This window comes from Bombus terrestris, chromosome 1 (assembly GCF_910591885.1).
Source record: "Bombus terrestris chromosome 1, iyBomTerr1.2, whole genome shotgun sequence".
Lineage (NCBI taxonomy): Eukaryota > Metazoa > Arthropoda > Insecta > Hymenoptera > Apidae > Bombus > Bombus terrestris.
The window spans coordinates 16,145,597-16,158,752 of NC_063269.1; the positions used below are offsets into that span (position 1 = coordinate 16,145,597).

Genomic DNA, 13,156 nt, shown 5'->3' on the forward strand with positions numbered 1-13,156 from the left:
GAAGTTTCATAGTCGTGTCTGGGTCACTATGCTTGGCAATAACCGATAAACTTTTCGCGCGATGGCGCAAGTAGAGAAGAAAAAGGGCCTTTCCCCCCTCTGTGTAGTCGTGTGTTCAGCAAGATATATGAGACACGACGTCCCCTGTATCTATTTCCATGTTATTGTTACACCATGGCCCAGTCGCGCTCGCAGCGGCCTCCATTTTTCTTTCCACCCTCCGTCGCGTTCTTCAAGGGGTTGGTCGATGCGTTCAAATAAAAATATTAGCTCAAAGTTCATTCTTTCTGGTATAGAAGTTAAGAAAATATTTTAATTCTATTGGTATGCAAAATTTCTTTTGTCAAACCTTTCACAGATTGTTAACTAATTAAATTATATATTTTTGTTTCCAATAAAACTGGTTTTAAATTTTAATGCGTCGTGTCTTCTGTATAAAACATCAAAAGATACGCGTTGTTTCTATTGTAAACGATAGATGAAAGTTTCAAAAATTTCATGAAAAATCAATTCTAAAAAAATTATGCCTGCTATTTTATATTTTTCGTATGAAAAACAGGTTTGTTATATTTTTTTAAATATCCGCATTTATATAATATTGTGCGAAATATTATAACAATTGCGAAGTAGAAATGATACAGAAATTGTGCTATCGTACTCAAAACAGTCGATCCATTCTTATTGTTAGATTTACATGAATCTATCCTTCCCTTTTCCATGAAATTTTGCAAACTCGTGATATTGATATGCATGCGTGGTTTCAAGGAACGGAATCTAGGTTAACGCTTTCCGTGATTTATGCTTTGTCCGTTGTGCCATCGGTCAGTGTTGAGATTCCGCAAGGCCATTTTATGGATTCGTAGCTGACTGTGTTGATTGACACTTCCAAAAATCGTACTCGCAATTTGTTTCCTTCCGATGACATTATACAGAAAAATGACAATTATATCCTAACATATAATTTACCTACTTCTCGTTCTTTGACTATTCATAGACGTTTCCATTAAATATTTTTAAAGCTATGACGTATTTCAATGGAAAAATCTCGCGACGAGCTATATTCACCGTTCCAAAGAATAAAAATCTTTTTGTTCCGTTGAATATTTATTTCTGCATTTTGATCCTAACATTTTTAACTCGTCCAGTGTATATCTTCAAATAATTCTTCCAACATTGAATTTTTTTAATTAATTAAAGCCATTGTTTGTTTGAACCCAGAAACCTGCCAAGCTACACTCGTCGTCTCAATCCAAATAATTCGAACGTTTTTCTATGTTTCGATGATTTTCTACCTTCGCAACTTTGCCTCAGTTTTTCCAAGCACACCCAGTGTATATCTTAATAACAAATTCCCCAAGGAGCATTTTTCTCGTCACCGCGTACAGCCATAGCGGATCGTCGAGCGGCAAGTTTTTCCCAGTCGAAGGAGCGTAACACCGGTCGAGAAATCGATGGTCGTAGCCGCCTCTGGCTCTTCAGCTTCCCTTCGTTGCCTCTTTCTCTCCTTTCGACCATCCTTCGATTCTCTCTCGTTGACCGAAGGCTTCCCTCTTCTTATTCGTCTTCTTCTCTTCGTCTCACTTTATTTCTCCCTTTCGCCAATTTACGAGCGTCTGGAAGTGCTCGCGCGGCTGAAAACCGGGCAGCCAGGAGAAGAGCAGCCAGCATCGCGTCGAACAGAGGCTCGTTTCTCGATATTCGTTGACTACCGGGAATTCGACGCTCATGCACGGTCACTTCGGTATTCGCCGTATGAAACAAGTATCCAGGGAATATTGTGCTGCTTGTAAGCGGCGAATTTTTAGCAACTTCGTCGAGGGGTCGAGGGGTCGTCACGTCGCGGTTCACTGGTATTCCGAAAGTATCATGCCCGGTTGGACACGTACAATCGAGTATAGAAGTTTCGACGCAACCATCTTCAGTCTACGAGGCTTTCCATTCAGTTTAGATGGTATTTTCGGAAAGTATGATGGATTGTTTCTATTATTAGGTTATTTTGTAAGCGTAGATTTTCTTAGAGCCGAGCTTAGCAACGGGTTATCCAAATATATCATACATAGATAATTTTAACACATTGTTGACCGGCAATATTACCGACAATTTATCTCATGTTACCGGCTATTATTTCGTAATTGCATGTGCAAGTAAAGAAATATAAATAAACTTTGATAAATTTTATTTATTATTCAACTTTTAATATTTCTTTTTCCTATGATAAACAATGTAACAATCATCTACGTGTAATGGTACACAACAGCTTTTGCAAATATATCTAGTTTAGCTGTGTTTTCCCTTTGAAGGACATACTCTACACGCTCTAGTCGGATTTGTTTTTCTGCCAGTGACTATTTTTTCTAAGACGTTGTTTCTCAGTTGTCCGGAAAGCCTGAAGGGCGCGTCATTGTAAGTCACTGTTTTGGAAATTCGAGAAACGTCAGGTGCAATGCTGCATTCTTTGGAATCCACAGTTATCCATTCTCTAGCTACTTCCAGTAGAAATTTTCTGTATCTTGTTTTATTTTTTGGCAGATAGGTACAGTACGTTTTATATGCATTAAACAAGGTGCAGTTTATCAGAAAAAGTGCTAATTTTTTCGACCACTTTAAAGTTTTTCGTAAAATACTGCTGTTCGCCAAAAATTGACCTGCACGATCTATCCCTTCCATGCGCTTATTGTATTGTAATATGCACGTAGATTTAATGATATTTTGCTGGTCTAATATCAGACTCACTATCTTCTGATACAGTATCATTTTCCAAGTCACCACAATTTGATTCAGAATCACTCGGACTATCAAATAAAACATCGGCGTAATTCATCGAAAGATTCTTCGTTGCTACGTTCCGTCATCGTTGACATTTTTTTTTACAACAAAGGACAACTTTACGGGTCTTATAAGCGAGAGACACAGCTTGAGGTATGCTGACCAACAATTGCACTGTATCATCTCCGATAGCGCGCTAAGAAAAGGACGCTGATGCGAAAAAGAGAGCGCATCACGAGTTTACTCGTAGCCGGTTGGCCATGAAAACCCGAGTTACCTCGTTGCCAGTCAACAATGTGTTAAGATAAAGTAGAAATAAATAGATTAGGTTTAGATTACTTTATTTAGGTACTTAGCCTTGAATTGGTTTTAACACTAGAATCGGTTATAGATGATTTTAATAAAAAATGATATATTATAAATAAAATAGTATACAACGCCATATTTCCATTTGAATAAAAGTTAGCATTCATTTTGTCAAAAACACTTGAGTACCTGTGATAGTTAAAAGTAAAAGTAAAAAGTCTAAGGTCCGTCATTTTTACCGGTGAAAATCGTCATAATACGAGCTTCACAAAAGAAGAATAAAATATTTGATAGAATAATAATTCTAATAGTAAAATTTATTAATTGTTAATTCGTGTTTCTTCTCTTTGTCTTCGCTACAACTCTTGTCGTTCTCAAAGTCGTCCGAAAAGTTTCTTTCGTTTTATAAGGAAATAATGGAAGCACAATAGTTTCCGTTTTATATTATTTTATCGAATTACGTACGATTCATTTTATTCTATCAAAATAAAGATCACAACGTCTGACAGATTAGGTTTTATGTTCGTATAAAGATTCGTCGTTGTAAAAGATGTGTCTCTAAAAGAAAGACACTTTTCGGACAGCCTAATACATTTGTAAGATATAATGTTTTATGAAAATCTACTTTTTCACGTTCTAATAATAAACGTAGAAGCGTCGTCATACTTATGATACAACTTGTGTCGAAATATAAAGTCGTGCAGAATGACTGGACATTGTTTTGTATGGCATTGGGAATTGGGTTAATCAATCGACCGAATGTTCCGTAACCGAAACAATTCAAGTACTGCGTCTTACTTTGTCGAATGTCGAGGGTTCATCGATCGTCGATGACACGGTTGCAAGTCGATTTTGGACACGTCAGAGGGTAGATAGCGCTCCATCGATCCCCGGAACGCAGAAAGCGCGCTGGTCCAAGACAATTTCCGGCGATCGACGGCTTCCACACGGCTTCGTCCTTCGATTAGGAATAAAAGGCTTCCCGATACTCTAGACTTTCTTCACGGAGTCTCGAATCAGTGCAAGAATTTTCTTCTTTCCGACTAAAGATATTTATTCCTCGATATGCTTACATCTCTTTAATTTTCAAACTATTGCATCTTTTTTTAACTTATCTATATTCATGGTCATGTAGTTATTTCTCATATAACTAGAAAAATAAATCTGAAACCACGGTTTTGCGTATTAATCGTCATGTTTGTTTCCAGAATCGTTTCTCAAAAAGTATTTATCAACCTCATATTTATCAACACCATATATACACGCATACGTATAAACATCGTTGTTTAGCCACAAATATATTTGTGTTTGCATAACAGAGTATAGAGGAAAAATTTGTGATCGACATTCAGGAAATGTAACGTAGAAGAAATTGTAAAATTTTAACCGATAGTATTCATCAACCGGTATAATTATTGAATATATTTGTATATTTACATAAATGAATGTATTCTTTCATAATTGCATAAAATTACATAAATCGCGATTATAGATTTGCTTAAAAATCATTTTTAAAATTTATTCACCTCGTTCTTTATTCAATTACGAAAATGTACGTTTGCGCGAGTTAATTTTTTCACGCGCTAGTAGGTCAATAATATGTTAAGTAGCGAGAGAAATACGCGATGTATGTAAGTAAATATGTTTGCTCGCGGTGTCGAGCTCGATACGCGTTAACTATACTACTATACGTAAGGCAACAGTGTATGATAATAACGGTGCCAGTGGCTGGTGCGGTGTCTAGCCTAGCACCAGCCTAACCTGACTCAACGTTGTAACGATGTATATTTATACAACAGCTGGGCGGCGAGGGAGGGGAGTGTGCCAGTCAGCTGATTGAAGCGCTGGAGGGGAAATAGTGGAGGGGAGAACGACCTTTATTTAAAGCGCTCGAGGAAGCCTTTCTTCGACTGGTAAACAGTCATCGAATGAACATGCGAGACACACATACGTGTTTACGTATGCTCGTGACTGAAATAATAACGTTGAATTTTTACGTTCCCCCACCTTCGCCTTCTTTCTTCATCATAAGGTAGAAAAGAGGGGGAAGGAGAGAAGGAGAGAGAAGAATGTTTCGCGAGTTTCGAGACGCCGCGCCGCGTCGGCGTATTAACATAATTAACTGGAATCCAGACGTTCCGCAGACACGATGCTTTTCTTTTTCCATCTATATACACTGTGTGCCATAATTACTCGAAAACTTTCGATTTTTATGTATTGTGTTATGAATTACGTTAATGCGGTGGGGAACGAAGTCGTCTTGAAACGATTTATTCTCTGCTTTTTCTTTAAACAAGCTGAGTTTATTCACTGGAAAAAGAGGTAAACGGTAGAAAACTAGTTCATTCTTCTTTCAACTAGATCGAATCAACGTGATAATAATTTCATTAAATAAAGTTAAACTCTGAGAGTACAATAACTTTTAACTGTTCGATTTTATATACTTTTGATTAGATTTTGTCCGATTACATCTTCTATCTGTGACCTCTATAAGAATTGAAAGTTTTTGGATAATTTTAAAGTTACGAGTCATTGTCAAAAATATGTGTTTGTTTATCGATAATAAAATACAAGTTATTCATTAAAGTCTTAGTATATTTCTGAATATATCGCCTACGTAATATGGTTGATTTTTAATCGAGATGTAATCGCCATAGTTCTATAATTCTTCACAACCTCGACGTCTGAAAGGTCAAGGCCTGCGAAGACCTTCACCGATGATTGTACGGTGGTTTGGAAAGAATGAAAGGAAAACAAATAGTACTATTGTTCCGTTACTACGAGCCTTACTATTATCGACTTTTCATTCATCGATCACTCCGTGTATATACGTATGTAACCTAAATATTCCATTGAAAATTCTCTGCTTCGTATCCTTAATAAAAAGCCTCGAAACAAAATCAAATATCCAGATTGCTACGCATTTAAAACTGAAATTTGAAATTTGAAACTTGAAATTTAAAACTGCAAAAGTGCACAAAGTACATATACGTGATATATAAAAATGTATGAAATATTCGAATCAGACATTCTACTTAATTTGCTATAATCATCGATAAGTAAAACGAATCTCAATTACATATGTCCATCGACGTATATCCACAGAAGACACAGACTTGCATAAAAATCCTAATCGTAATCTCTTTGAGAGAAAATTCAACCTAAGAAGCAGGAATCCGTCGTTCGTTTCTCGTCAAAACTTCCTGGCCATTGTTACGAGCTGCCATCAGTTTCCACGGCAAAAATGTTCACCTTCCTCCACCCTGTTCCCCATCTCTGTTATTCTTCTATCGCGAGCGTCTACCCGGCGAGGAAACGATCCATACGGCGGTGGCACGAAGTTAACGGTTCTAACGAAACGCTGATGCTCGTTTTCAGGGGACTGGCATGGAGAAGGAGAACTCCGCATCGGGCGGAGGTGGCGGGGGCGGTGGAGGTGGCGGAGGTGAAGCGGCGGCCACGGCGACTCCAGGCGCCACCTCCGCCTCCGAGAAACTGCAGGCGGACCAGGCCAATCCGTTGCTCGATCCGACTGCGCTCTTCGGTGGTAAGCCAATTTTTCTTCCCCCATTTTTTCCTCTTCCCTGTTTCTAGCTTCTCCTTCTGTTTCTTTTTTTCTTCCACGATATATATTTTTCTACATTTCTGTATCTCGTGCGCACGTTCTTCTTACCAAGATCTAGTTATTACATATATAGATATGTACACTTTCGTTGATAAGTCACCGAACATTTACCTACTTTGGGCGAAGTGATTGATATTTGGGCCCTGACCAAGATCCACAGAAAGTTGACGAAATTTTGTACTGAAATTTTGGAAATTTCCAAAAATCCATAAAGTCGTACCTATTTATGTTGTCACGGTCGTTTTGCACAGAATAAGGATGTTTCTAATGACATGGATTATACGTAGATACTAACACGTTACTAGGCTTACAACGCGGGTCCTCTTGGTCCGAGTGGCTTAATTGACACGCGCGTCTTGGCAGATCGATAGGCCAGCAATAGACGAGCTAATTACACTAAAGTGGAATTCCTGGACGTGTTGAAATTTCAACGATTTATATGTCAAGCCGTGATCGATGGGTTTTCCTTTACAGTAGTTTTGGTGGATTAGGAGAATTGGATTATCGAGGATGTCTAAATCTTTAAAAATAATAGCAATTTTTATGTTTTGGCAAATAATCATGGGAGAGGATTTTTTTTTTAAATATGATAAACAATTTTTCTTGTCAAAATTAGGATATCTTTTATTTTGGGAAAGTTGTAGAATTCTGGATGTGTAATGGGAAGTTAATAAGATGCTACTGTTTGATTTTCTATAATTCATTGCACAAAGAGATAAACGGATTATCTAATAAATTCTTTAAGTTCACTTTTTCTTCATTGAAACTTTCTTCAGTCACGTACCAAAGGATTTCAGCGTTTTTTTTAGTTCGTACAAATCTAATAGAAATTTATTCGATCTCTACATAAATTATCATATCCAAGTGTCTAATTAACTCGTTTCAGATTCGTAAGCTGTTAAATGGAAAAAACGAGTCGTTATTATTCATTATCGGGATTATAAATGTATTTTCGTTGGATAGAACGCAGGGAACGTCGAAGCATCTTTAAAGTTCTTTACAACTCTGTAACATCAGACTGTAAACACGAGCTATAACTCGAACGAGTAAGACGAAGAGAAATAATGAAATCACTGCGATTAATAACAACATGATCTATGCTGAAAAGCGTTGGATATTGAATGAGATTATCGACGTAATCCCTTTTGCTTGCTGCCGTACCAAGCTTCATTAATCAAGCTGTTTGCACTAATGCGAAATAGCACGGAGACGCTATATAAATTCTCTTTTGGGCACCGATTCTCGTTTATCTATAAACGAATAAATATTACTATAGTTGGTATACACTTGGTGTTTACAACAATCTGTATTTACGATGTTGAAGTATCAACAGGTTACCGAAATATCAACGTATTGCTCCGAAATCAACTCAATCCTCCAATTTTTATAATTTACGAATTTGTATTAATATTATCATACATTATATGTATTGCTAAACGTGGGAAATCTTCTAAAACTCTCGAGTATTTTCATACCAAATGTTATTAAAAATCAACTCGATAAATCCTCCAATTTTTATAATTTACGAATTTGTATAAATATTATCATACATTATACGTATTGCTAAATGTGGGAAATCTTCTAAAACTCTCGAGTATTTTCATACCAAATGTTATTAAAAATCAACTCGATAAATCCTCCAATTTTTATAATTTACGAATTTGTATTAATATTATCATACATTATACGTATTGCTAAACATGGGAAATCTTCTAAAACTCTCGAGTATTTTCATATCAAATTTTATTAAAAATCAACTCGATGAATCCTCCAATTTTTACAATTTACGAATTCGTATTAATATTATCATACATTATACGTATTGCTAAACGTGGGAAATCTTCTAAAACTCGAGTATTTTCATATCAAATTTTATTAAAAATCAATTCGATAAATCCTCCAATTTTTACAATTTACGAATTTGTATTAATATTATCATACATTATATGTATATATATGTCGGGTTTGGAGTTAGATTCATGGAGGTGTAACGAATCTTCATTCGGACTAGCCATCGTTGTTGTACAATAGAGATTATATTTACTGGTATAAATATTGATTTTTACAAAGTTTGATAAATAACCGTGATGATTAAACACTCGTGATGTTAGTGACAATGTTCTTAGGTTCAATAACGAATCCACGGTCAACGTGGTAACTGTTTGTTAAACGTAGAATATATTTTGAAGCACAAAGTAACGTTTGCTGTGACGCTCGGTATAATAATGCACGTAAAGACGATGTGAAAACTCTCCAAGGTGATCGCAAGAATAAAAGACTGATGGAAATTTTTCTCTCCTTACGATCGCGTTTGTTCGTTGCATATTGTCCGGGGGATATCAACAAAATTCCAGCTGCCGTTGCTAGGCAGACCCGCGTAGAGCTGGCATTGCTCCTGCCCGGGGTTTGATTGTTAATACAACGTGTGTCCCGCAATACTGGCTCTTCTCTGTTAGGTAAAAACGTTCATCCCGTGACCGTGGCTACGTTCGGCGACCAGTTGTGTCACCTCGAGTCCAAGCCCACCGTTACAAATCTCGGGAAAACATAATAGGATTGAATCATAACAACTGTTTCTAAGTTTTATAATTTAAGTACAACTATAATAAATAGTCTAGGCTAAAGTATTGGGGATCTTCCCAAAAATTCCAAAAGAAAGGCGCCAATGTCCCCTCATCTCCGGCATATATATACAAAAATACTTTAAAGTTTTGGAAGATTTCCCACGTTTAGCAAAATAGTTATATGATATAGGTAATCAGTAGATAATTTCGTCTAAATTATATAGATTACTTTAGATTGCACATATGTTTCAATAAGATAACCGTTGTATTAACTGGTTTGCACTGGTATGTCGAGTGTGACTCGACATTAATTTTTATCTCAGGAGTTCCTTTGTCGAGTCGCAGCTTTTTTTGTGAAACGTGCGAAAGAAAAGCAGGATTGCATCCTGGAAATTGTTTCAAGATATATCTGTAGAGGTTGTTTAGTCGTGTTCAACTCACGTCGGAGATACCAATTTGTAGAGGTTTGTGTGTAGAGGATGGTTGGCCGGTGAGGCTTAATGGACGAGATTGCTCGTTGTTGAAACCGTCGAATATATTTAAAATGATAAATTAGTATACAGATAACGTTCGCAAAGATGCTCGTACTAAGACAGTGTAGAAGTCGTAAAATAGGATCGCTAATGACTCGTTAATTAGATCGCTGATAATTCGTCGATAACTGGTTGATAACTGATCGACAACTCCTTTCGTTGCGATCGCGTCCGTTTATTTATACTGGTCGGAGGAGAGTCGGAAAATTCAAATTCGTCTTTGTTCGACGGTTGCATGTAGCGGCGGCATTGTTTTGCTCAGAGTTTATTTTTACATTACGTGTATCCTAACGATCTTGATACTCCGAGGCAAAACAACAACGTGATTTGAATTGTCCGCTACATATCATACACTTAAAAATTACAAAATACAAGAATAGTGTGAATAAAGCTGGTATTTAAGTGAATTTCTTCCTTCCTTTATTCATTTAAATTATTATTATTTTTTAGTTAAAGTAAATTTCAAATAAAACACTTAAAAGCATTGGGAGCTGCTGCTAACGAAATTGAAATAAAATTCCCAATGCAAATGGCATATAATTTTCTGGCATATACGTGTACTGAATTTTCTTCAATTTTTAAACTAATGGAAAAATTGTGCCAAAACTTGTGTACCAGGGAGCTACTTATTCATTCGAGTGAAAGTATCAAGTTCGTTCACAAGAAATCTGTTAGGTTTATGAATACTCTACTTTTAAAATCAGTTCAACGAACCCTTTACTCTATCATTCATAAAATGTACAGTATTAAGAGCCTGGAAAGTACGTCTCAAGTTCAAGGCCGAAACCTGGAGTACCTACTTATTTTAAAAAGCAACTCTCACTCCGTTTCAAGGCTGTCGAACTCTTTCCTCAACCCCCTATATTGTAACTTGAAACTTACCTAGGTATCCATGTATTAAAAGTTTACTGCCATACTTCATTACTATATCATTATGCTAAACCGGATTAAACTATTCTTGGTGATTATTACTTCAGGTATTTCAAGTTAAAGCTATAAATTGTAATTAATCAAAATCTTTTCCTGTTATAAACAGGCGACATTCTCATTATAGGCAGTTAACCTGTTTAAACATTGTAGTCTAACAAACTATTGACTAACTAACTTATAAAATTAATCATAACGTTAGTATATTATATTTCCTTTAAAGGACATCTGCAAAAGCGTATTTCTGTTATTAACATTTAATAAACAGTAACTTTTCCCATAACCTACGTATCATTCAGTCCTGAAGGGGTTAAAGGATAGCCTTGAAATCTTTCGCATGTGAAAATTTGGTAGAAAATTTTGCAAAAGAAGAGATGTATTTTGGCGAGCGATTGATCAAACGGAACTTTCCCCCATGATATGAAAACAATTAATTTGTCGGATAACTAAAGGTAACCTTGTAAAATCAACCTTGAAATCTTACAGACGCCACGTATTATCAGCATAATCGACATCGCAAAGCCAGATTTCCGGTCGGAACAATTCTCGAATATGCGTTCTCGATATCGTGAATCACTGTAAATGCACACGTTCTGCCACACATTAATAACACAACTGTATAGGTATATACGATCATTCAACAGATTCTACAAGTTCCTCGAAGTGTGTGTTTCTCATCGAGGAAAACGCAAACGGCGTACTACGAAACAGAGTCGGGAACGAACTTGCACAGACGTTATTTCTCCAAGTTTCAGACCTTGAACAAGCGTCGAGATCGTTCAACTTTCGCTCAGTTTTGATATACGGGCAAAACCGTATATCATACTTATTTCCATAACTTATTCGAAGAAAACGACGACCATTTGACAATTATTGTTTGCCACGTTGAAGCATTTTTCAATAGAAACTTATTACGAAACACATACGCCGCAGTGAATTATTAAGTTTCTTGTGTTTTCAAGTGTTCTAATCTTACTCTCCACGATTATCAAAAGTGTATTATAGCGTTTTGGTTGGCGGTAGGTAAGTTACACGAATAAATATGATAAGAATGTTCATTTACGTAATGTTTTTAAGATCACTGTCAATTATGTAGCCTAACAGTAGCCTACTTCTGGGATACAAGTGTTTTCAGTTCTGGGATACAATAGCGCGGAGTAAAATCGTCCTGTAATATCATTATCGTTCATAAATTACCGTTTAATCTTTTAGTAATAACAGGTAGAAATAAAAATTGTCGAACGAAAGGTGTAGAGCAAACGATTCTAAACAGAAGACAAAACAGTGGAAATGATTTTTACTTACGTTAACGCGAGAAATATGATGTAAGCCACGAAGATTGTGTACAGCTCATAAGACGCGGTGGATGGGCAATCGAACTTGATCACTCTCAATATTGTTCTTGTTAATTTAAACCAACGGCATTTCCATATACTCCGTATGCAGTTTTAGTCAGCTCATGCCAAAATCAGAAAAGAGATTTCTACTAAATACATGTGTTTAAATTTTTCAACTCGGTTTTTGTTATGTTATGTTCTTTACGAATGTTATTTAATAAATACAATTTTGATTACGCGTGTACGGTTTTCTACGTGTTTCCCATATACTTTACTCGCACGTTTAGAGCAAAACGAATATTTCTCGTGGGTGGGTTGTTCTTTCACCCGACTCTCTCTCGTTTCCGTTCATGCTCACCCAAGACCCCTTCTAACGCTATTTTTTCCAAAGGAGTCGAACCAGCCTTCGTATTTTATATATACACCTATATATATATATGTATATCTATATAACGCGTTCTTGAGGAAGGAGAGACCTGTTCGGCCACTTACCTTAATTAGCACTACTTGCACGTTTGCAATCGAGCCCTTCTCTACGCTCTCAGTAGGCGGTTAGCCTTTTCTCTTCGATTCGAGGATCCTTCTGACGTTGTTCTTTTTTTTTTTTTGAATCCACGTCGTCGTCGACACACTGAACACGACTGAACACACTTTTGATACACACCACTTCGACACTGATTCAACCATATTTTAATTCGAGTATTTATTTTCGAACGGTGAAGAATAGTTACTTTTTGAGCACTGGTTTTAATTAGTTCATGAATCTTACGTTTCTGCTGCCATTAACTAATTAAAGTGTGTCCACTGTGAATCGTTTGAGTCCTTTAAAGGGATATAAACCTACAGATTCGCTTGTTTCAGGAAACTCAATTTAACATGGTTTGGAGGTGAGACCTTGAAAATTATCATAAGTGAAATTTCACTTCCTTCGTATCTTAAATATCAATAAGCTTCCTTCGTATTTTACTTTACTTTTGATACACGCCACTTTGACACTGATTCAACCATATTTTAATTCGAGTATTTATTTTCGAACGGTGAAGAATAGTTACTTTTTGAGCACTGGTTTTAATTAGTTCATGAATCTTACGTTTCTGC

The 13,156-nt window shown here is 36.3% G+C and overlaps 1 protein-coding gene and 1 long non-coding RNA gene across 21 annotated transcripts in view; one reads left to right on the top strand and one right to left on the bottom strand.

The window, feature by feature from the left end:
• Window positions 1–13,156, top strand: part of LOC100644320 (bromodomain adjacent to zinc finger domain protein 2B) — a 214,106-nt gene that overhangs the window by 145,663 nt on the left and 55,287 nt on the right. For all 20 annotated transcript variants that reach the window (XM_048404971.1, XM_048405047.1, XM_048405046.1 and 17 more), the window contains one exon: window positions 6,451–6,619. In XM_048404971.1, the coding sequence (XP_048260928.1) occupies window positions 6,460–6,619 (160 nt within the window). In that variant the 5' untranslated portion in view covers window positions 6,451–6,459. The remainder of the gene's footprint in view (window positions 1–6,450; window positions 6,620–13,156) is intronic.
• LOC125384937 lies at window positions 9,579–10,118 on the bottom strand. The gene is made up of 2 exons (XR_007223790.1): window positions 9,703–10,118; window positions 9,579–9,647 (listed from the first exon to the last, which is right to left on the bottom strand). It is a non-coding gene; the product is annotated as an uncharacterized LOC125384937 (long non-coding RNA).